At 36.2% G+C, this 26,080-nt stretch overlaps 1 protein-coding gene across 4 annotated transcripts in view; it reads right to left on the bottom strand.

The window, feature by feature from the left end:
• Positions 1-5,914: 5,914 nt before the first annotated feature.
• LOC104592861 (calmodulin-binding transcription activator 4-like) overlaps positions 5,915-26,080 on the bottom strand; it is a 70,511-nt gene continuing 50,345 nt past the window's right edge. For all 4 annotated transcript variants that reach the window (XM_010252374.3, XM_088900644.1, XM_088900645.1 and 1 more), the window contains 7 exons: positions 20,313-20,826; positions 16,645-16,775; positions 15,919-16,338; positions 9,464-10,146; positions 7,353-7,926; positions 6,651-6,941; positions 5,915-6,287 (listed from right to left, as the gene is read on the bottom strand). In XM_010252374.3, coding sequence (XP_010250676.1) covers positions 6,180-6,287; positions 6,651-6,941; positions 7,353-7,926; positions 9,464-10,146; positions 15,919-16,338; positions 16,645-16,775; positions 20,313-20,826 — 2,721 coding nt within the window. In that variant the 3' untranslated portion in view covers positions 5,915-6,179. The remainder of the gene's footprint in view (positions 6,288-6,650; positions 6,942-7,352; positions 7,927-9,463; positions 10,147-15,918; positions 16,339-16,644; positions 16,776-20,312; positions 20,827-26,080) is intronic.

Here is a 26,080-nt window from a genome sequence, read left to right as displayed (position 1 = left end):
TAGAAGGATTGGATTGGCCAGATGTAGGGGTGGAGAATAGGAGAAGGTTGGAGAGAAGCTTTAGTTTAGAAGAGATCAAGGAGGTTGTATTCACTATGGATAGAACAAAAGCCCTAGGGCCGGATGGGTTCACAATGGCCTTTTATCAGGACTGTTGGAATATTTTGAAAGATGATCTTTTGCGGGTGTTTGAGGAGTTTTTCAGTAGAGGAATTGTCAATCCGAGTATGAAATCTACATTTATAGCCTTAATTCCAAAAAAGAAAGATGCTTCCCACCCAAAGGATTTTAGGCCAATTAGCTTGGTTAATAGCTTGTATAAGATCATTGCAAAAGTGTTGTCTTTGAGGCTGAAGAAGGTTTTGCCAGATATCATTGCACACTACCAAGGAGCTTTTGTGAATGGAAGACAAATTACTGATCAGATTTTAATTGCTAATGAGAGTGTGGAGAACTTTAAGAGGGACAAGAAGAAGGGAGTGGTCTGTAAGTTGGACTTGGAAAAGGCTTATGACTTGGTGGACTGAGAATTTTTGAGGAAAGTGTTGACTAAATTTGGGTTCGGGGATAGGTGGTGTAAGTTGATTATGGGTTGTGTCCGGAATTGTCATTACTCAGTGTTAGTGAATGGGACAGTGGTAGATTTCTTTCCAGCTAGTAGGGGTATAAGACAAGGAGACCCCCTTTCTCCTTTTTTGTTCACTCTAATTGCGGAGGTTTTGGGGAAACTGATTCACAGAGCAGATTCTAGGGGGCTTATTAGAGGCTGGAGAGTTGGGAGGGTAGAAACCCCCCTTACTCACTTGCAATTTGCTGACGACACGATTCTGTTTTGTGAAGGCGGTAATGTGAGTTTTATCAGGAATTTGAAGTCGGTGATACAACTGTTTGAGCAAATATCCAACTTGAAGGTTAACCTTGGGAAGAGCTGTGTTGTGGGGGTGAATTTGGAGGAGGGAGAGATCAGAGAGAGTGCTGAAGTGCTGGGGTGTGAAGTCTCAGGGTGGCATTTGAACTACTTAGGGTTGCCTTTAGGTGATAATCCTATGAGAGAGAGCTTTTGGAACCCAGTGGTAGAAAGGTTTGAAAAAAGACTGGTGTCATGGAAAAAGAACTACCGCTCTCTTGGTGGGAGAATTACTCTTATTAAGGCCATGCTTGCTAATTACCTATCTTTTTCCTGTCGGTGTTTAAAATCCCAGTGAAGGTTGTTAATAGATTGGAGAAGTTAATGAGAGATTTCCTGTGGGAACCGGGAGAGGAAAAGAGGGACCATAGAGTTAGCTGGGAGATAGTTTGTAGGAGTAAGACATGTAGTGGTTTGGGGCTTGGGAATATTAGGAGAATGAATATGACTTTGTTGGGAAAGTGGTTGTGGAGATTCCCCTTGGAGAAGGATAAACTATGGGCTAGAATAGTGGCAAGTATTCATGGGCTGGAGCATAATTGATGAGACGCTGGAATCAGAGCTAGGACCATAAGCAATTCTCCTTGGAAAGCCATTCATGACCTACTACTAGTTTTCTCTCCTAATATCAGATATGATTTGAATTCCGGTAATTCCATAAAATTCTAGGAACAAACCTGGGTGGGGAGTGCCCCTCTAAAGGATCAATTTCCTTCTTTGTTTGCTCTTTCTGATCTGAAAAATGAGCCAATCTCATCTTTTACCACCCCGTCCTCTTCCACTTCTGGGATTGGGTGGAACTTGGGTCTAAGAAGGGATTTGAGGGACTCAGACTTTGACAATATTTTGAGCCTTATTGGACATCTTGATAACGTTGTCTTAGACCCCACTAGGGCGGATTCTAGAATTTGGACACCTTCTCCTAACGACATTTTTTCTTGTGCTTCTTTCTTCAAAGTATTGAGTCAGTCCACCAGTCCTACCTTCCCTCCTTTTCCTGTTGATGAGATTTGGTGCAGAGCAATACCTCTAAGGATTGGTAGTTTTTGTTGAGAAGCCTATCTGGAAAGAATCAACACTGGTGATCTACTCCAAAAGAAGAAACCCAATACTTGTTTGTTACCTCAGTGGTGTGTTCTTTGTAAAGCGGATGGGGAGACTGGTTTTCACCTATTGGTGTCTTGCCATTTTGCGAGGTCAATTTGGGAATGGGCTTTGTCCCTATTTGGATGTAGTTGGAATACCCCATCAGACTTGCAAGGCCTTTTTTCCCCTTCTCTTTTCAAGTGGCGGATAAAAAGGGGAAGGACAATGTGGAGAGGATTAAGGGTTGCAGTATGTTGGACACTTTGGGAAGAAAGAAACTCTAGCATATTCTCGGAAGCTCGGAGAGGAGCAACAGATCTGAGGGCTATCATTCATATTAGGGCGGTACAGTGGCTGAAATCTTTGGAGCTCTTCACAGATTACACAGTGGATGACATGTTGAGGAAGTGGGGTGAAATTGCAAATTGCACACAGACTAAGTCAGTAATGAGTGTGGTTTGGACCCCTCCACCTAGTGGATTCGTGAAACTAAACTTTGATGGGTGTAGCAGGGAAAATCCAGGACAATCGAGGATTGGGGGTGTTTTTAGGGATGAAAATGGGGTCATTTCTGCTATGTTCTCTGGCCCAATTGGAGTGGGTGACTCCCTTAGAGCTGAGACCTTTGTAGTTATGGAAGGAGTACAGAAAGCTAAGGAGTTGAACATCAAGAAACTCTTAATTGAAGGGGATTCAGAGGTGGTGATAGGGTGGCTGATTAAAGATCACAATGACTTATGGAAGTACAATAATGAGAGGAGGAAATTCAAGTGGCTGGTGTGGGAGATGGAAGTTAAGATACTTTGGGTTAAAAGATCGGCTAATTTCCTAGCTGACGGTTTAGCTAAACAAGGGGCAGAAAGAGATTCACTTTTTTGGGCTGAGCTGTAACTATAGTGTGTTTTTTATCTTTTTTTCTTTTCTTGAGGTTCTTTGTTGCTCTTGGAAGATAAGCGTGTTTGCCTTCCTATTGTAAATCTTCTTTTGATGAGTTAATGAAAGTGTTATTGATAAAAAAAAAAATGATCTCAACAAACATTTGATAATGCCTTGCATCACTGATCATGAGAACTCGGTGTTGTGCACTCCACCTCTTAACCTGGAAATCCAGAAAACCCTCTTCAGTATGAACCCATTAAAGGCTCCTGGCCCTGATGGCCTGCATGCTCTTTTCTTTTAGAATGGTTGGAATGCTGTGGGGGAGGACTTTTGTCATTTCATTCGCACCCTATTTGTTGAACCTTCCCGCATTGGAATAAGCCTCTTACAAAGTTATGGAAAAATTGATTGCAAACTGCCTTAAGCCTCTTCTGCAGAAAATTATCTCTCCATTTCAAAATGCTTTCTTACCTGGGAGACAGATAATTGATAATGTTGTGGTAGCTCGTGAACTTATTCACTCGATGAATAGAAGCAATTGTCGAGAAGGATTCTTTCTATTAAAGGTGGATTTGTCAAAGGCCTACGATCGGGTGGAGTGGCCGTTCCTCATTCCGTGTTTGAATCTATTGGGTTTTTTGGAATCTGTTTGCAAATTAATTAAGGCTTGCATTGCCTCTAACTCTATGAAAATCTTGATTAATGGAAAGCCAAGCTATGGTTTCTCTCCTGAAAGGGGCTTAAGATAGGGTTGTCCACTTTCACCCTATCTTTCCATCATATATTTGGAAGCTTTTTCTCGGATGTTATCTAATGCCTTGGACACTGGCACGTTAAAAGGCTTCAGATTCAGCAGGTCAAATGTGCAAATCAACCACTTGCTGATGATTTATTATTAGTGGGAAGAGCTGAAATTGAAGAAGCTCAACACTTGAATGTCATTTTAAAAAAATTATGTGATTGGACAGGTCAAGTGATTAACCTTGAGAAATCATCTATTTTTTTTTTTCAGCAAAAATACCCCTTTATCTACACAAAACTCAATTAAGAATTTGTTGGGTGTTGCTGATATGAAAAAGGAAGATACCTACCTTGGTGGTCCATTCATCGGAATTAGTAGAAAATTCTCTTATTGACAGTTTTTGTTGGACAAAGTTAAAGCTAAACTCAAAGGCTGGAAGATGGGGGTTATCTCTCATGCAGGAAGATCTACTCTCATTAAATCTATCCTTACCTCAATGCCTATTTACCACATGCTATCTTACTCTCTGCCCTCAACCATTTGTAAGGATTTCAGAGACTTTTGGTGGGGTGTCTCATGGTAAAAAACCTCTTTACCTCAAGGCTTGGAATTCTTTTTTACTTCCCAGTGAGAAAGGTGGTCTAGACTTCAGACATTTTGGCTTGGTCAACAAAGCACTCATAATGAAGATTGCTTGGCGTTTCTTAAAGGAAAATAATTCTTTATGGGCCCAAGTTCTCCATGCAAAATATCTTCTAAATGGTTCTTTCTGGCGTTAGAAGAAAAAATCAGGTGATTCACCTCTTTGGACTGCTATTCTTGATTGCAGAAATGACTTAATTAAAGGGTGTAAGTGGATTATCTATAAAGGGTGGAATGTTAACATTTTTTATGATCCTTGGTTGCTAAATGGTCTCATTGACATACCTGCAACTTGGAACCAACCCATAAACATGGTGGCTACTCTTATAGATCAGCACTCTCATAATTGGAGTAATGTTGTGCGCACACAAGGTTTCAATGAGGAGACTGTTAATATGATTTTGAGAACTGATATCCCTTCTACTTCTCATTCCCATGGGGATACCCTGGTTTGGACTTTTAACTCCCCATAGTAACTACACTTGTAATTCGGGATACAAACTTATTTCCAATTCTCCAGAATCTTCACACTCTATGTGAGTTTGTCCAAGACAATTGCAAATCTTTTTGGAAGATAAAATTCATCCTACTCAGAATAAAAACCTTTGTTTGGCGCTATTGCAAAGGAGTCCTTCCTGTGTCTGCTGACCTTGCCAAGAGATCAAATCACATTGATCCCACCTGCAGACTTTGCCATGAAGATCCAGAAACTTTGGACCACTTATTTTTCCACTACCGAACGGTTCAACCAATTTGGTTTGCCTCATCCATGGGTTTGCGAGCCAACATTTGCAACGATCAAGGTTTTCTTTTCTGGTTAGAGGAATGGAGGAAAATGGATAACATTATTAAAGAGGAGTCTGATCTCTCCCTATTTACTAGAGGCACTGTTCTTATATGGTATATTTGGAAGGCTAGATGTCAAACTCATTTTAATGGGAAGCCATTCACTCATTCAACCGTTCTCATTCCCTATAATGCCCACCTTGGAGACTTGGTGAAAATGCGTGAAAGACCTTTGTTGACCCAGCTAGAAAACTTAGGATTTGATTCTCTTTCTTCTCTTCAAAGAACCTCATCAGTTTGGATCAAACCTCCTCATTTGCACATTAAAATCAATACTGATGGAGCATGGTCTCCATCAAAAGCTGCAGTCGATGTCATTGCTCGAGATGAATTTGGATCTCTCCTGGTTGCCAAAGCCTTGTTGGTGAAGAGTTCTTTTCCCATTGGATCCGAATTTAAAGCAATTCTAAAGGGTCTTCGACTAACAAAACCTTTCATCTTGGATCCGATTATCATAGAAAGTGATGCTAAAATTGTTATTCGAGTTCTCTCTTCGGATCTGGAACCCCCTTGGAGTTTGCTGCTAGTTGCCTTGGATTGTAAAACCATCTCAAAATCCTTTTCATCCTGTGCTTGGTATCACACCCCTCGGTCCTGTAATAGAGCAGCCCATGGGCTTGCCCAATTTGCTCTAAGACAAAACCAATCGTTTACTTGGTCCTCTATTCCAGATTGTATCCAATCTATTATTTTGGATGAGATGTAACCTCCAAGTTGAAAGTTAAATAAAGCTCTTGCCCTATGGCTTCAAAAAAAAAAAAAAAAAAAAAAGAACGGCAGAGAGAAAAGGAAAAAGGTAGAAGACACTAATCTCGAACTCGAACCCAGTAATGTGAATTAGCCTTATATTATTCCAAACCTTTAAAATAAATGAAAAGCAACACTTGCAGCAACTACGAAACAACATTTACATCATAGTTTGAACCTTGAGAGGCACATATGACATACATGACCAATCACAATCATTTGCATCTATTCCTAAACCAAAACAAAATATGTACAACTGCTGAATACGATTACCATATACAAGGCAAAGCTAAAATACAGATTATCAAAGAATCCATAAGTTATTTTGATTCACAGATGCTCAAATGGGAACTGAGACATCATGCCATCATTTTCCATATAGTCAATATTTCCTTGTGAAGTGGATGCAATATTTTTTGCCATGGCGCCCAATTCTGCCTGCAGACAATATTAACAATAATCGATTTAATCAACAAGAGAGCCTAAAGCGACACTAATAAATTACTATAAAGATAGATCCGAGTAAGAAACTATAAGACAGCCAGAAATAAATCATGAGTATAATAAGAAGTTAAAAAGTTTGGAAGATGATTCAGAAAATGAACCTTGGGCCATCCTTGTTATGCATGTATATATGTTCAAGTTAAATACCATAAGAGAGAAAATTTATCATCCCATTATCCTCGTGCAAATATAATATAAACCCTTATTAGAATTTAGATATATTTGTGTCTTAAATATGGTTCATTTAGGTTACTTGAAATCATGTCCTTTTCGATTCAAAATCTTTGGCATACTAACCTTGGCTTGACGGTAGCTTTCAAGCATGCGACGATATTGCTGACGGGCATCTGGAGACTCAACCATAGACAGCACAGTCGACACAGATTCTTCAATAGCCACGTCCACTTTCTGTTTTCGAAACACCTTGAGGATGTCTTCATCTTCACTTTCACCAATGGACTCAGATTCATTCCGAAATCCTCGTAAACCAACTCCTCTCCGGCGCCATCGTAACACAACCTTGTCTAAAACACCAACAGCCCATAGCACTTTATATTTCTTCCTTACCTGATGACCTCTCACATGAGCCTGCCAAAAAGGATAGCCAGCAATCAATACCTTGCACACTTTTAGTGAAAGCTTCAAGTACTACTCATAATTTGTATCCTTTTTTGCTTTTGATAAAGTATTTCCAGTTCATTCTAGTGAAAGCTAATGAACTTGATATGGGTTATGTTTTCCCTCATCCGTTGCTGCATCTTGTGAGTTGATTCATATTTAAGTATTAACGAATATCCATGTCCTTAAATATGAGTCAAACAAGAGTTTTCATGATATTTAAATCTTTCCTATATCTAACAGTAATAATGAAATTAGTGTAAAAGTAAAGTTGATAAAGAATATGTATAAAAATTTTAAAATAGTATTTGCTTATTAAATTATAAGCATATTAAGAAGTTTATGAAATTATTGTAAACATTCTGCAAGATCATAAGGTACCTGAATCTTGACAACTTTCTGCCGCAGTGCTAAAAAGTCCTTGCGCCCTTTCCATCCACGATATTTCTTCTGAATAGACAAAGCTGCTTTGTCCAACCTGTGATCACGGAGATTGCGGAAGGCCAACTTTGAAAGCCCATGAATGTCATCTGGAGCAAAGCCATACTCATCAACACTATCAGCAGCTGCAACTTTCTGTTGCCTCTTCCTAAAAGAATGTGCACGAAAAGCAGATTGGATACGTGCAGCAGCCTGAGCTGCATTTCGAACTGCAGCCAATGAATCTTTAAGAGAAAGTTGATCATCAATGGCACCAAGGCTTCTCTTTGAGATGGTCTCAACAGTTATTTCTGCCTCCACAGCAGCAGAACCTCTAGAAAGTTCACTTTCTTCCAATGTGAGGGATGAAAGATGGCTTGTTAGTGCCATCTCTGAAAGATACCCTGCAAGTCCCTTGTGACCACTGGCAGCAGCAATGGAAGCTGGACTTTTACCAGTTGGATCTTTTGAAGTGGGATCTGTCACCGCCCCAGCTGATGCACCAGATGCTAGAAGTGCAGCAACCATCTTTTCCCTGTGAACAAGGAAAATATTCCATTAAAGTACACATTTTGTAGCCAACTTGAAGAAGTTCAACAGTAATGAGCCCAGACATTGAGCCAAGCACTTTAAAATTTTAACAAATGCTTAACCTGGCATGCCCATTTTGCTAAGAGTGCAGCACCTATATCTTTGAGTTTCATTATGGCATATTCTTCATATTTTTTAGAACATAGTGCTGGGAAATCAAGAAAACATGTTCAAAAAATGCTTGTAGCTGAAATGAGGACACTGAGATGGATGAATGTAACTACAAAGGACAAAGTTAGAAATTAAGTACACAAGGACCTAAAAGTTGGCCTAATTGATAACATGACAAGGGAAACTCAACAGATATGGATTGATCATTTGCATAAGCAACCAGTGCCTGCACCAGTGATGAGTGACTTGGCTCAAGTACAAGGCTCTAAAAGATCAACAAGAAGAGCAAAGAAAATGTGGGCTAAAACAGAAACAAATTACCCAAGGGCATACAGTTAGACCCTAAAAACGAAGCTCCTGATAGAGAAGAATGGTGGGACCCAATTCCTGAATCTGACTCCAAATAGTTGGGGATAAGGCTGAGTTGAGTCGAGTTTATGATATTTATATCTGACCTTTTTAGTCCACATTACTAGTTAGGACAGTCTAAAAATAACTTGGCAACAGAAACCAGTCTGATTTGATGGAAACGGTACATACCCCATAGATTTTTCCTAGAGTTTTGGCATTTTATATTTATATGTTACGAAAGAACGCAATACAGGAGACAATTAAACCACTCATTCGGGGCCAAATCTTTTGGGTTATAAATATCCAGTTTTCCAATCATGTAGGTACAAGCACACATGTAAACAACATGCACACCTGATGCTGGACCAGCCCAAAATCCCGAAACCATTTTTACTGGGCAGACCTTACCATCTCTTTCGGGCCCAGTCCCATAATTTAAGGTGAATGAACATTTCCCATGAGGTAATAAATAATAAGTTGTCCAAATGCTTCCTGCCTGGATTAGAATATGCCAAGAATAGGATATTCCATAAGATACTTGGAAGATATTTTGCTTTTATATTTTATTTGTTTTTTCTTTGTCTAACAAGGTTTCTTGAGAAGCAATATAGTTATTCTCCAAAACTCTCCCCCCCCCCCCCCCCATCCCTCTCTCTCTCTCTCTCACACAAACATTTTTCTTCATTTCTCCCTTTCCCTCTGCATTTCCTTTTCTCTCTTTTTCCAATTTCCTACCCGATTTCAGCAAAACTCCTTCAAAGGTGGCACAATCCCCTTCCTCAATTGTGTTACACTCAACCAAGGCAATATAAAAAAAATTATTGGTTGACTACTCAGTCTTCTTGGCTCATGCATTAGGCTTCCTCTTTTGAGACTTAGTCCAAAAATGCAAACTGTCAGAACCAAACATTTTAGTACTGACCATAATATGAGAAAGAAAACCATGGATATGGGCGAATTTTCATAAAAAGGAAATGTACTAGGCAGGCCAGGAAGAACATACTAGAGCTTCAATGTACCTTCCATACAGTGCAGCCCAATGCAAGGCAGTCCATCCATTAACATCACGGAAATCTATACTGACACCAGAATTAAGAATTGGGTTTAAAGCCCACTCAAAGCCCAATCCAGAAATCACATGTATTATCCCTTGCTCTTTCTTGGACAAGTGACATCCAGGTGTATCTCCTTCATTCTGATATTTGGACAAAAGCCACCACTGCAACTTGTCTTTTAAAAGTTCTTGCAGAAGCCAATTCATGGTGGTGGATGGGGTCTCACTGCCAAGTAAGAGTGTCTCTATAATACGTCCCCATGGATCTTCATCAACTTTCAATTTCCTCAATTGGTTGACTCCTGATTCAATGATATCTTCCTTTTCAGTAGATGTAACAGATAGAAGCATCTGTGCAAATCTGACAAGCAACAGCAGTTCTTCTGTACTCATATTAGCTTCTGCCTGGGGTAAATTACAGTGCTCACAGTTCATTGGCTTTATGCGGTACTCAAATTCTTTGATTTCACTGCAGGCTTCCCTATTTCCTGATGTGATGCATAGAGTGACTTTTCCAGGAACGTGTGAAGGAGCCTGGCAACGAAGAACACCGTCTTGGATGATTTCTACAGGAACTTCAATATCACCAAACATACACATCCAGGCACATTCGGATGGACTACAAAGAAAGGATCCAGTGATAATTACCTGCAATGAGTACATACTCTTTAAATTTTCAGAATAATGACCCGCAATTGTAAATTTCAAACATAAAATTTAAATAACTTAAAGACACAATGAAGATGCCAAGACTGAGATAACGTATATTATAGTACTTCGGTAATTGGTATAGATAAAAAGCAGTTACCTATTGCTATTCATTAGGTAGTCCCCATTGCCAAAAATAACTGCATTGGCACATGAAACTAGGTGTTCACATGTCATTCAAACTACAGCCTAGGTTGACCTTTCTGTTGGGTGGTTGCCTAGTTTGTTATTATTTTAAAACTGATACCCTTTTTATCATATGCTTACAATATATAACTTCACATTCAGATTATCAACACAATGTATTTGGTGTTTGAAACAAGTGTTCTTTTGGGTATATAATCAAGCCTTATCATCATTGTCATCCTCCAAGCCTTGTCCCAATTACTGGGTATATAAATAAAAAACTGTTTCAAGATCAAAAGTATTAATGGTAAAGAAATCAGAACAAGAATCATCCCTGAATATTTTACATACCAGTCATGATATACAATTGCTTTTTCTCAGCACTACTTCAGGGAGAACAGATTCTATTATAAAAAAAATGCAGGCACTTCTTTCTTGCCACACAACTCATATTACTTATGATCCCCCCCCCCCTCCCCACAAAGTCCTTTGAGATTATTTTATATATCATGAGCTTATTTGGCATGGTGGCATGGGCATCATTTATATATCTTGAGCATATATTATGATTTAGGACATATCTTAATTATAGACAAGCAGCCTTAAGCACAAATATATGTGAATTTAAAATCAAATCAATAACAAAATCTAGTTAGTTTGAATTAATATATCAGAATGTGTCATATTAAAGTACGAGGAGGCGAGGGACATTGAGTGGAAGGGAGCAAGGTTTCATAAGAAAATACAGCAAATTAAAGGAATGGAATAGAGAACATTTTGGAAGAATTGAGGAAAGAAAGCTGAGAGTCACTTCTAAAATAGAACAATTGGACATGAAGGAAAGTCAGGGGTTGATGACAGATGAGGATAGAAGAGTAAGGTGGACATCAAGAAAGGAACTAGAGGAGATTTTGCTAAGAGAAGAGATTCGCTGGAGGCAAAAGTCGAGACATAAGTGGATCAAGGAGGGGTATGGTAATACAAAATTCTTCCATGCAATAGCCAATGGTAGGAAAAGGAAAAATTTTATAGATAAATTGGAAGTAAATGGTGAAATCTCAAGGGACCAAGAGGAAATTGCAACATGTTTTGTTGATCACTTTAAGGAAGTCTATAAAAAGGTGGGTGAGGGAGGAGTCATGGTGGAAGGGTTGGATTGGCCTAGGCTGGATCCAAGAGTGGCAAATCAATTGGAAAGAGACTTTGACCTGGAAGAAATTAGGAGGACCATTTTCTTGATGGATAGATCGAAAGCACCAGGGTCGGACAGGTTCACAATGGATTTTTATCAGGACTGTTGGGAGATAATCAAATATGGTTTGTTGGCAGTGTTTGAGGAGTTTGCAGAGGAACATTTTATTAGCCCTGGAATTAATTCGACTTTTTTGGCTTTGATACCCAAGAAGCCAGATGCCCCAAAGCCGAAAGACTTCAAACCCATAAGCTTGGTGACTAGCATGTATAAAATCCTGGCTAAAGTCCTCTCACTAAGATTAAAAGTGGCCCTCCCAAATATGATCTCTCAATTTCAAGGAGATTTCATTCAAGGGAGACAAATTACAGACCAAATACTGATAGCAAATGAACGTGTGGAGAAGGCTTATGATATGGTGGATTGGGTATTCCTGTTATGGTTTTGGAGAAAGATGGTGTAGTTGGATTGTAGGGTGCCTGAAAACTTGCCATTATCCGGTACTAGTGAATGGTGTGGTAAGAGAGTTTTTTCCAACTACAAGGGGACCCCCTCTCCCCTTTTCCTTTTACTCTCATAGCGGATGTCTTTAGAAGAATTTTCCAAAGGGCAGACAGGTTGGGTTTTTTTAGAGGTTGGAGAGTGGGTAGGAGTAAATTTGAAGGAGGTGATTAAGTTGTTTGAACATATCTCCAAGCTAAAGATCAATTTTGAGAAGAGTTGTGTTGTAGGGGTAAATTTGAGGTAGGAAGAAGTGAATGCAGTAGTAGAGTCCCAAGGTTGTGCTATTGAAAGCTGGCCTTTGAAGTATCTTGGCTTGCCTTTAGGGGATAATCCAAGAGAATCTAGGTTTTGGAACCTAGTTGTGGAGAGGTGTACCAAGAGACTGGCAGCTTGGAAGAGAAACTATATTTCGTTGGGAGGCAGAATTACTTTGATAAAGTCCACTTGAGCGAGTTTGCTAGTCTACTACTTGATAGTCTTTAGGATATGCCTAGAAGGAAAGTGCAAAAATTAGAAAAGTTGATGAGGGATTTCCTTTAGGAGCCTGGGGAAGGTAGAAAGGATCACTTGGTCAGGTGGGAGGTAGTCAAGGCTTAAAATGTCGGTGTTGATGGAAATGTCGCTTACCAAAATATAGGACATATGTCAGAAATGTCGGAAATGTCGAGGGGAAATATTGTAAAACTTAGACACATTGTGGAAATATGAAAGATATTTTGTAAAATGATAAAAGAAGCATTAATACATATTTCTAGACTATTATCTTATTCCCAATCATTATATAAAGCTAAGAAACTAAGATCAATAACAAATTAGTAAATGATGATTTACTGATTTATTATGCATTTTGATGTTTTTACAAGGTTATCTGATATTTTCTTTTCTTATTTTTAGTTCTGATTTATTATAAATTCTAATATATTTATTTCACACTAGTAAATAGAAATACATTTATTCTGATTTTTTAAATATTAAAGTTATAATACATTATGTTTCATTATAAATTTAATAAACTGATTCTCCTTTTTGTAGTATTAAGATTATGATAAATTCTGATTTCTTATAAACCTTAATGAATTTATTATGATTTTTAATACTAAATTTATAATACATTATGATTTAGTATAAAATTTATTAAATTTATTCTGATTTTTTATATTAAATGTAGAATATGGTTTATTATAAAATTTAATAAACATTTTCTGATTTTAATAAATATTTTAAAAAATACTAACTAGTTAATATTTTATTACTTGAAAAATATTTTATGTTTTATATTATAAAGTAATTAATTTATTCTTTTGTTTTTATATTTTGTTAATTCTTTTTATAAATATTTTATTTGAAATATTAATGGAATAATCTATATTAATATACTATATTATGTTAATATAATATACTAATATATTATATTTTTAATGTACATTAGTCGACATCTTGTCGACATAATAGGAAAAACTGTATTTTTTTTTGGTTATTTGGACCAAGTTGGTCGACATTTCCGAGTTGGTCGACCGACATAATGTAATTTTTATATTACCATCCATTTTCATGTCGGTGAGCCTCGACATCGACATATGTCGGGCGACATTAGTGACATTTGGCGACATTTGAAACCATGGAGGTAGTGTGTCAGAGTAAAGAACGGGGAGGTCTAGGGTTACGAAATCTAGGTAAGAAAAATACTTCCTTGCTAGGTAAGTGGTTGTGGAGATGGCCGTTGGAGAGGGGACAATTGTGGCAAGAAGTGATAGTCAGTATTCACGGCGGTGCAGGCAATGGTTGGGATGCTGGGGACCTGGGGTTTCTTCGAGGACTACTTTGGCTTCTCTATAATCCACTTGCGGAGTCCTCCCTCAGTTCCTTAGCCTTATCAAGTATGATGTTTGCTCTGGAGACAGGGTTTTATTTTGGGAGGATCTTCGGATTGGCGACTCAACCCTTAAAGACCTCTATCCTTCTCTTTATTCTCTTTTGTTGCTTAAAAAATAACCTGTACATCGTTTTGTGCCCTATTTTCAGTTGTCTGGGGTAAGTAGGGACCTGGGACTAAGAAGAAACTTGAGAGACAGTGAGCTTGAACTGGCAACTTCGCTCTTGCAAGTCATTGATTCTGTTTTTCTGGATCTTTCTAAACCTGATGGTCATATTTGGACTCCACACCCTAGGGGTTTGTTTTCTTGTGCTTCTTTCTTCTCTTGCTTGTGTTCAGCCCCGATTCACTCCCCTTGTCCATTTAAAGAGTTCTGGTCCAAACCTCTCCCTCCTAAGGTTGGGGCTTTCTGTTGGGAAGTCTTTCTTGGAAAAATAAACACATTAGACACCTTGCAAAAAAGAAGACCTACCTTGTGCCTTTTCCTAAACTGGTGTATCCGTTGCAAAGCTTGTGGTAAAAGTTGTTACCACATCCTAATTTCTTGCCCTTTTGTTGTAGGCCTCTGGGAAAAGGTTTTTGATCTTTTTGGTCATAGGTGGGTTGTGCCTCTGCAGATTGGAAATCTCTTTGACTTCACGACCTTCAGTTGGCCAAAGAAGAGAGGTAAAGTCATGTGGAGATGCCTTAGGGCTGCTGTGATATGGATGGTGTGGGAGGAGAGAAATGGTAGAGTTTTCAGTGACAGAGAAAGGAGTATGGAGGAGGCAGTTTGGGAGTGTATTTTTAATAGAGCTTTACATTGGGTTAAAGCCTCAAACTTGTTCTCAGATTTCTCTGTTGATGACTTGTGGAGAAACTGGGGAGCTGTAGCTAGAAGTTCTACCACAAGGAACAGACTAGTGGTAGCTTGGGAACCTCCTGATGAAGGCTTTATTAAGTTGAACTTTGATGGCAGCAGCCTAGGGAACCCAGGTCCAGCTGGTGTAGGAGGGGTCTTTAGGAATAATGAAGGACTCATTGTTGCTGTATTCTCAGGCCCGGTTGGAATAGGGGACTCAGTTTTTGCAGAGTTCCAAGCAGTCTTGCAAGGAGTACAGATTGTGAGACAGCTAAATTTTGACAGGCTGCTCATTGAAGGTGACTCTAAATTGATAATAGGGTGGCTGAAGGAACCAGAAACAGTGAGTTGAAAGTACAACGAATCTATGAAAAAAGTTCAAATGGCTAGTTAGAGACATGACAGTTCTTGTGAAATGGGAAAGGCGGTCTGCAAATGGAATGGCTGATTATTTTGCGAAGATGGGGGTGTTTAAGTCTGAACTGTTCTTAGCTCAGTTGTAATTTGGGTCATTGTAGAATGGTGTCGCACCTCATGTCCCTATTGGGATAGTTTGTCTTCTAAATCTTGATGTAATCCCTCTTTACTAATAAAATGCTATCATTTATCAAAGAAAATGTATCGTATCGAAGTAGTGCACCCATGAATAATAAGATCAATTAAACATTGGATTCTATATGTAGCAGTAGCACAGGTAGATTTTGTTGAGGATAATTGATGCAGTGGCAAAGAAGACTTGATGGTGCACACTAGCAGTCCCTTGTGGACCCACTGTGCATGTTAGCAAAGGTTTTCATCGCCCTGTTTTAGTTCTTATTTTGTTATATCTCTGGTCTTTATCAGTAACAGATAATCAAAAGACAGTTCCAAAGCAAGATGGCCCGCAAATAGGGGTGAAAGAACCAACTCCTAATTTGAGATTGATATATGGTGTTTTTGAACTGTAAACACATCTTAACAAAGTTCGTAGTCAGTTATTACTATCTCCTCTTGCTTTTTCTTCATGAAGTTAGTGTCTTTATTGCTGCCCTGAGCCAGTATTGGACCTTTGGCTTATTTTACAGTTTCTTTGTAGGTATACAATCAAAGATGCAACAACAATTAACAATTAATAAAAGCTGAACTATTATTAGCAAAGGAGCATGGAGTGAAAATGTAGAATCTCATTGAATATACCTTTGTAGTTTCACTGGAATAACCCCAGTCTGGGGAGATTTCAGAAATGGTGAACCTCTGTTTTTGTGCAATAGTCAAACTTGAATCTGCTCCAAGAGGAACTCCAAGCCGAATTCCTTGGTCAAACCACATCTTATAATAGTTGGCATTGGCTTCATACATGTTTGTTCCAGAAGAACATACAGAAACTTTGGAATTTTCAGCTTCTTGAAGTAGTGGTGTTGAAGATGGTGATTCAACAAAACTATCAGAGCCTAATAGAAATTGCCGAGCTGCTGATAGTTGCATTTCTTCATTTGTGTTGTAAGTATTCCTATGTTCTCTATTACATCCATCAGAATCTAGCCACTGAGAAGGCCAATTTTCCTGATGTTCATAAAGGTTTGAAGAGATTTCCCCCCTTCCTGGAGATGAATTTTCCTGTACACATCCATATCAAATGTGAACATGAATGCGTATGAAAGGAAAAATTGGATTTAAGATTCAGCCATGGCACAGTCATCTTGCTGAGAAGGAAGATAACAATTTGTTATAAATACAAACAAAAAGTTGGAGGTTTTACATGCATAATGCTGATTCATTCAACAAAAAGGTAATAGCAAATGTTCACTTGAGCCAGAAAGTGTAACAGACTAACAATTAACTATATTCTAGGGTGGATGTATAGATAGGAGGATAATAAAAAATGAGTAATGAATATACTAGAATATATTGTAGAAGTCTCACATTTCCATTTGGTGTGTAAAATTTCTCTTGGGAATCGATCACAGTTAGCATCTCTTTCCAAGATGGAGATTCTTTTGTTTCAATTGTATATTCTGGAACAGATGGTCGAAGAAGGTGCTCCCTGTTTTCACCTACATAAAATATCACCCAATTATCATTTGTAATTTTGATATTTTTATTTATTCAGGAATCAGAAGTGACAAGGGAAAAGAAACATCCAGAAATGCAGTTGCCACTTAAAGCACATGTTTGTACTTTCTTGTTTCATTTCTGGATGTTTCTTTTTAAGTTCCATTAAAAGAAAAATGTACCCAACAGACAAAGATTATTGATTCATGCGCCATCAGATTTAAAATTTTTATGTAATTGAAAGGTTCTGCTTATAGAAAATAATGAAGAGGACTTCTTAATGCATCATCACCCTCCAAAATGAAAAATAAATCAAACTAAAAGACCAAGAAGGGAAATAAGGACAAATAACAATTAAGTGCCAGAATAGTCAATTAGACAATTCTAAGGGAGAAAACTGGTTCCTCCACCCCCCTCCCCCCAAAGGCCATAAATGGAACAAGAAACATCCAGAAATGCAGCAATTTGACAAAAAAAAGTTGAAGAATGATCAGAAAAAACAGAAATTAAAAAAGAGAAAAATGAACAGCATTAAAATCAATGAAGGGGCAATAGACAGACACTTTCAATTATTATTATTATTTTTTTTTTACGGCCAGAGACTTTCAATTATGAACTTATGCAACTTTGGATTGAAACCTTGATGCCCTTAGTCACCGGAATTGGATGAGATACTCTCTCCACCTTTTCCACATTGACCCAGGTATTAATTCCTAATAATTACAATAACAACAATGAAGGAAAACGATATTAACTTGCAAGAAACTACTGTAAACTTCAAATTAATGGAAAATGGAGGTGAGGGAGGTTTGATACCTCTAATAATTAAATAAAGGTTCAAAATATTAGAAGCACAAAGTGTATTAGAAAGTTAATTTTAAGAGACATACCTGGATATGCATGGATACACTATGAGAACTCAAATAAATCATAAAAATACGTCAAAAACAATAAATATAAGTATTAAATAAGGTATATATACATAAGAATCACATACTTTGATGGTCTCTATGAAGAAACATACTATAGATTCATAATCAACATACAAGAATATATAAATATTATCTAATATTATTATAAAATGCTACAAGTCTCAAAATTGATAAATCTTAGAAATAAATCATATGAAAATTCAAAAGACTTCAAAATTGATTCACATAAATTATATGCTTAACCACTAATATTAATAGAGGCGAGTTACTAAGTTACATGTCTGGCAACTAATTGCATAATACAAAGTTTAAGTGATATACCTTATAAATTTATCACTTAATTTACATTCAGTTTAACCACTTATCAATATTTAAGTGGTACATGTTTCATCCATATGAAATAATGATGATCAATTAAACCATCCTAGACACAAGTTACATGCAAGTACAAAAGTAGTAATTTTTCTTCTTGAAATAATTGTTTTAAATTTATTTTTACTTCTTAAGTTACAAAAAAATTAAAAAAGAATTTGATATAAAATTTTAATGGATCTATGGATATGATAGATCATCCATAGATTCGCATTTTTCTTTTTATGAATATCATCCATAGATTCATATTATAGTCATTTTCTATCTTCACATATTGTGAAGCATATTGATTTTTCTCTTTTTTTTTGTAATTGTTTTGACTGTTACAATTTCTTCAAAAAAATCCATATACCTGTTTATAAGAGGTTAAGAGCAAAAGTCAAAAATCTAGTTATCAAACCACCCAAGAGTAGATCAATGTAGATCTAAGCATTTCTAACATTCAAACACACACAAGATAAGATGAAAAAATTGCACACATTTTATCGTTTTTCATTTGTTGTGCCAAAAATGCATTTAGCTTCAAAACCTCAATTCTTTATGGTTTTCTCTCCATCTTTTTTTGTAGATCTAGGGATTTTTAGTTGCCTAGAACACTCATGTAAAGTTTGAGCGTGAAAGAAGGCTTCTAGAGAGGGTTAGAAGCCTTCTTTCAATCATATATGAAATTCATATTCCACTGTAATGTATTTGCCGATATGCTACCAATACACACTGACATGCCACCGATATATGAAAAGAGATGCCACTTCTATGTGCTCCACGAATCGACAAGTCACTGGAACAATATATCATACAATATGCACCGATACTTTGTGAAGTTTTGGACCTTGCCTCTAATATGAGCTTGAATAGGAATTTAGAATGAGGATTGGAGAGTTTCAGTTGGGACTTCATGACTGGATAAAGTAAAACATAAATGGAGCTTGAGATTCCTTGATTCTCCTTTTCTTCCTCTCTTCTCCTTTCTTCTTGATTTTAACCAGTAAAACAAGGTAGTTTTTAATCTTCTCTCTACTACGTTGTTTTCTTGGGCAGGGATTGATGGGGATGGTTTAGTGGAAGTTAGGGATGAAAGGGGAAACCCTACCAAAATAAAGAGGGATGAGAAGGGATGTATTTTATATGAAAAATGGTAGCATTTTTTGGATGAATGGGAATTTGAAGATAGGAGATCAATTGCCCTTGAAAGGAATGAAGGAAGTTGTTTATATAGAGTAGTAGTAGTAGTAGTAGTTAAAGTATTGGAAAAGATAGAGGGTTGAATTTTAAACAGGAGCGAATATTCCAATCTCATGGCTGTATGGAATTACTTGCTCAAGTGGATAAAAGGGTACTTACAAGTTTGTCACTGTTCTAGATTTTCCCAAGGGAGACATCTCTAAGAAATCATATTTACTCATCAGGCAAAATCTAAGATTTATGGTTGGATAGTTGAGCACACATTTGAGAGGTTGAGGCCCACTTATTTCCACCACCCTATATTTAATGGTGGGGTCCAACACCCACATTTCAAGTTATTAGCAAGTTAAACTTTGACATATTATCATCGATGGTCTACCCACCTTTCTTTGGTTTGGTTTTGGTCTAGGGTTTCTTTGGTCGAATCATTTTTTATGCTTTTAGCTCTATTTGGTTCTGAAGTCAGAGATGTGGTGACATTCCAGGGTGGTTTAAGAATGGTATTATCTTACCATGTACCAAGAAGGATTGAATAACGCTGACATGTACATGACCGTCTATTTTTGGAGCATTTAGGAGTATATTTGACTCAGTCAAGATCAGAGTATAAACATTTGTTAAAATTCTTAGTTCTTAGATGAATTTCTCTAATTATGTTATTTCGATCAATTTCAGTATTAAAATACACTGGTTATTATAAGGTTTTCAGATTCACTATTCATTATAAAGCTGCAAGCAAGTGATGAGAATTGACGCTAATCAAGAAATGAAATAATCATGCAATTGGATTATGTTCAGTGCAAAATGATAGAATATAAGTTCTGCACATGCTATAACATTTAAAAACTTATTATAAGATAATAGATTTAAACCAGTTAACTGCTACAGTTATCATCAGCAGCAAAGAGGGAAAAGGAGTCCATCAAATGAAACTAACTACAACAGAAATTGATTAAAGGGAATTTGCTGCATGAATTTATAAGATAGAACACTATACACGAAAGAACCAATCAAAGAATTCTGATTAGTGATGATTATGAAAACAAGGTAAACCTGCATTCTTTAGCAACCGGCCGTTGATTGAATCATCTCCCTTTCTAACATTACCACTAAAATGTTGACCATGTCCACTGCATTCTGATCTATGTAGTAGAACCACATCTTCATTCTCGTTGAAGCTCTCCTTTCCATAATCTAGAATTACTGAACCTTTGGATTTCTCATTTTGAAGGTAGTATGAAGAAAGCTCTTCTGCCAAGTCCTCATCATTTAAACTCAACTGCTCCTCAAGCCTACGTAGTGCTTGATTAATCTCAGGATCTGATGAACTTCTAAATTCTACCACTTTATCTATTCCCTCCAAATGATCCACCTCATTATTCCAAATCACTGAGTCAGAACTAACTTCCACAGATCCTGGACTAACTGAACTATGATATGATTCATAAAATTCATTCATTTCAGAAGAAGAGCTTAGATTTTGGTCAGCATAAAAACTGGGACTCTGACTTTGGGTAGAAGAGAAGCCTGGAGACAGGTTAGATATTGATCCAGAATTGTGCCTTCCCTACAACATATTAAGCATATTGTTAGTGTCAAACTTTAGCCACACCATAATTCAAAATTTATTGTGTACGGTGAAACTAGCAGAATGAACATGAGGACAAGTGAGAACCTTTTTTTTTTTTTTTTTTTTGAGATGGTGACAAGTGAGAGCAAGTGAAACTAGCAGAATCAACATTTCGGGAAGGTACAAAAAGAGAGCCCCATATCCAAGGAAGAGGTGCATCCAGAAATGTTGATGAAGACCACTCGGCATTTTTATGGAATAGACTATATTAATAAATTCATGGAAGAAGGTGACAGGAAAAGTAGAAAATCATCATCTAAGCCTTCTCCCAACTATATAGTGTTGGCAGGAAAAGCAGAAAATAATTTAGTTTATTTTCCAATTACAGAAGATTCCGGAAATTAATTTAGAGTTCAAAAGTCATGTTTCTTTGTTTTGCCGTCATCATCTAAAAACTGCTTAGAACAAACCAAGCAAAATACAATGTTCCATTATTTGCCAATACCGGCATTTGCCATGAAAATGTCTCTAAGAAGTCCAAACCTGACTCTTAATAGGTGCACCAAAATCTGGTTACAAATCCCTAATACTGATCAAAAACCAACAATGCTATCGAAGAATATTGCATTAACTCCTTATATAAGCTTCAGGTCATGAGAGGTTCATTTCATTAATTGTCAGGGGTTTCCTTCTAATTCAAACAGTAACTATTTCAGAGGTCTCAGAACATACAAGACTTCAGCTATATCCAACCCAGGAAAGCCTATCATCTTTGTAATGGAATTTGAGCCTTTCTATATTCTTGGTTTATATTAGAGCAGTTTTTTATTTGCTCAGTTGCAGTATAGTTACTAGAGAATTATTTTAAGCAGTGTTCTAAAAGGCACGCCTGAACACATTTTTTAAGGCATGTGACTCGCCTGAACCTAAGCACAGCCCCTTTCAAAAGGCACACACCTGGTGCATTTCTTTTTAAATATGCCACCTCTGTAATGGGTTACTAGTAATTGTCTATTAACTTTCAAACTAACCAAAAACAAGACCTGTAAAGTACCTGAAACCTCAGTTCTTGCAAATAGGATCTCAAGTACCAAAAATTCCACTAAAGAAGCAATATTGGTGCAACTACCATCAGGTCCCAAATCCTAAAATAGAATGAACTATGAGTAGATCACAAAACCATAGTAGGGTTTTTTCCCTTTCATAGTAAATACATTTTTCAAAAAGAAGGATGAACACTTAATAACATTTAAAAGTGGATCAAATGTAAGTTACATAGATTTTTTCCTCACTAGGAGAACAGAACAAATAATGTACAAAGATTACAAAGTTATTCTAGGGAAAATCTTAACCACACAACATAGATTAGTGGTGGAACTAGAAAATGCGTGCATTAGGAAATGGAAGAGAAATAGATGTCCAAGAATTAGGTGGAAAAGCCTAAAAATTATTCCGAGGAAAAGCTTAACCCCAACATAGATTAGTGGTGGTAAATGTGCACATTAGGAAATGGAAAAGAAATAGATGTCTGAGAATTAGGTGGAAAAGCCTAAAAGGAGAAAAGCTAGCATATTTTTGAACAAATTGAGAGCAGAAGGAAAATAGAATTTAGATGAGAAGATTAATGATATGTGGCTTAAAATGGATAATTTCATAAAAAAGTAGCAAAGGATGTTCTAGGAAAATGTAAAGGGGAATGACAAAGTTCTAAGAAACGTGGTGATGGAATGAAGATGTTCCAAATATAATCAAATTAAAAAGAACATGTTATAAGGATCAGCAAAATACTAAAAATAGGGAAAATTTAATATAATATATATAAAACCACAAGAAAGGAAATTAAAAAGAAACTTAAGTTAAATTTAAGACATATGATGAGATCTATCATAAATTAGGCACTAAAGATGGAGAAAATGTAATTCCTAACCTAACAAAGATGAAAGAAAGGAAAGGTAGAAAAATTTAAACCATGTTAGGTGCATTAAAGAGGAATATTGAAGTCTTGGTAAAAAAAATAAGGAAATCAAGGAAAGATGGAAAAATTATTTTGAAAAAATATTAAATGAACATGTAAAGGGTTTTAATGGGGGAGATTAGTAACTCTAATAGTGTTAAAAATAGTGTACCTTTGTATAATTAGAATTAATAAAGTGAAGAAGGCATTAAATAAAATGTAGAAGGGAAAGGTCTTAGGACCTAATGCCAATGGGTATCTTTAAGTGTGAAAGAGGTAGGCTTATTGTGGATGAAATTGAAAAAAAATGCTTGATGAATGAAGAAACAACACTATGGTGCTTATATCTAAAAGCAAAGGTGATATACAAAGTTGTAATAATTATCGTATGAAGACACTCATGAGCCATGCTATGGAATTTTGGTACAGAATAATTGAGCAAAGGTTACAACATGAAACCAAGGTTCAAAGTATCAATATGTATTGGGCTGTATCGGCCGATACGTATCATATCGGGGGCTTCCCGATACGCCCCTACAGGGGATGTTTTGAGGTCTAGGCCGACCCCTTTGAACCAGATTTGAAAAAAAAAAAACTAAAAAAATAAAGAAACAGCTAATGATACACTTTCATACGCCTCTACCAGCACATCGGGTGTACCGATACTTTGAACCTTGCATAAAACAAGCATATTAGAAAACCAACTAGGGTTTATGCCAAGGAGATGAACCATGAAGATTATCTTTCTTTTGAGACAATAGATAGGAAAGTTAAGAGAGAAGAAGAGAGATCTTAATATGGTGTTCATTAATCTAGAGAAAGCATATGATAGAGTCCCTAAAGAGATAATATGGCAGGTCCTGAAAAAGAAGAGTGCCAAATAGGTATATGTACAAGGGTGTAAAAACCAATATCAAAACACCTATGGGAGGGGCATCAAATTTTACAATTACAATGGGTCTTCACCAAGGTCAGCACTTAGCCCTTCTTTATTTGCACTAATCATAAATGAATTAACTAAACATAATTAGGAGGAGGCCCATGGCGCTTGTTTGCTGATGACATTATTTTAATTGATGGAACTAATGAAGGATATAAAAAAAAAAATTGGTTTTTTTAGCAAAATCTAATGACAAGATATTTTAAAACAAGGAGTAAAATAGAATATATGCAATGTAAATTTCATAATAATAATAATAATAATAATAATAATAACAGGCAAGGTTTAAAATTTCGTAGCATACCAATCTGTATCAATCAATACGTATTGTTTCTGTGGGAATCTGATATGGAATCATTTCTTTTCATCTCTATCATAGTTTTTAAGGCGCCAAGGTGATGGATTTAAGTAAAACCATATATCCTAGGGTAGTTCTCTAGGTTCCATAACCATTTTTCCTTAATAATTATCCATAATTTTCATAAGAGAAGTATAAATTTCATGTTTTAAGTTTAGAAAATCAACATTTTATGAGAAGAAAAGGAACAAAGGAAAGAAAATACAAAAAATATAGGGGTTGAACCCCTACTTTTGTTATAGGAAAAGAAGAAAAGAAAAGGTGGAAGAAGAAGATTTGTAAGAAGAAAATGTGTTGATTACACAAAATTTTAAGTTCTTCCCTTGCCTATTGGTTCAGGTTCTGAAATCTTTGAGGATTCAATCAAGGATCATATTGTGTAATCAATATGCTCAAAGATTTGTAAGAAGAAAATCTTTGAGCATATTGATTACACAATATGCCCCGTATCGGGTGTATTGTATTGTATCTTTGGCACCCAATACACATGTTTACAAGTGTTTTTGGGAACCCATTTTTTAAAATAATATATATATATATATATTTAAAAATGAAATTGAAAACCAAAGAAATAAAAAAAATAGGGGGAGTATCGTTATAAGTACTGATACACCTCTGCGTATTGATACTTTGAACCATGAGTTCAATACAGCAGTTAGCAATGTTTGTGTTGAATAAACCCTAACAAATAAGAAAATAATAAAAAGAAATTAGTACATAAACACATAACATGAGTATTCTAGTTTAATAATGCTTATTTTATAATTATAATGTCAAAAATTAAAAATATAAAAGTATTTTATAACATAATGCACAAAACTACTTGGTGACTAGACGAGGCGAGTCTCCAAAGGCACCTTGTCGCCTAGGCATCGCCTTGACAACTATGGTCTCTATTGATCCGATACAATCCCGTATCAAGTTGTTTTGGATCCGTATCAGCCGATACAAACCCAAAACATGTTGATACATTCCGATTTATTATTATGGCAAGACTATTCCCTTTCTCTCTCAAATAACTCCTACAATTACTCCCTATAACCCCTATAATTACTCCCTCTCTCATAATAACTCATTTATTTAATGCTAAATTAAGCAATATTCAAATTGAAATTTGAATTTATCATATGCATTAAATACACCTTGAACTAGCTATAAAAACTATAAGTGGGAGGATTTGAACCCTTGTCATTAGTTTGCAATGATTATAAGTCTACCATTATGCCATATTATAGTTGCTTGTCATAAACGTATGCACTTTAATTCTTAAGTAAATTTTCTTTTCTTAAGGAATGTTTGGTAATAAATGCTAAAATTCATTATTAAAATTTATATACTAATAAAAAACAATACAAATTTTAATTTTTCCTTCATTTTCAACTGTAATCAATTCTATTCCAATGTATCACAATGTATATAAAATTATAAACCATTAACGTATGGCTTTTTATGTTTAAATAACTCATTTATAGTCATATAAAACTTCTATCTATTGTTATTAATATATTTTATGATTTATTTGAATTTCCTAGTGTATCTATGCGTATCTTGATTTTTCGTCTGTATCCATGCATATCGAAAGAGTATCCTGATACGTCTCTTAAAATTGCCTTACCATTACATCTTGCATTTCCGATACTTTGAGCCTTGATAATAGGAGTGCAAATCAAAGTATACATTTTTTATCAATAGAAAATATGTTTATTTCAACTTGGAAGAAGAAGAAGAATTGTTTACTATATTACAGGTTTGATGAGAAGGAGAGAGAGAGAGAGAGAGAAAGAGTGAAGAGAGGAGAAAAGAAAGAAGGGGTTCGGTGGTGAATGATCTACCGCCCCATACACTCCTTTATTTATAGCTTTTTGGATCCTTACAAGAATAGGAAATAAACAAAAAATTAGAAACAGTAAGGTCAGCCAGCCCAACTTAACAGAAATTAGAAACTTCTAATAACATAAATTAGAAACTAAAGAAATTATAAATTACTAATAGAAGAAAT

Source organism: Nelumbo nucifera, chromosome 3, assembly GCF_055504915.1.
Source record: "Nelumbo nucifera cultivar China Antique chromosome 3, China Antique-T2T, whole genome shotgun sequence".
NCBI lineage: Eukaryota > Viridiplantae > Streptophyta > Magnoliopsida > Proteales > Nelumbonaceae > Nelumbo > Nelumbo nucifera.
Note: the sequence above shows the minus strand (reverse complement) of the source record. Positions and strands in the feature narration are given on the sequence as shown.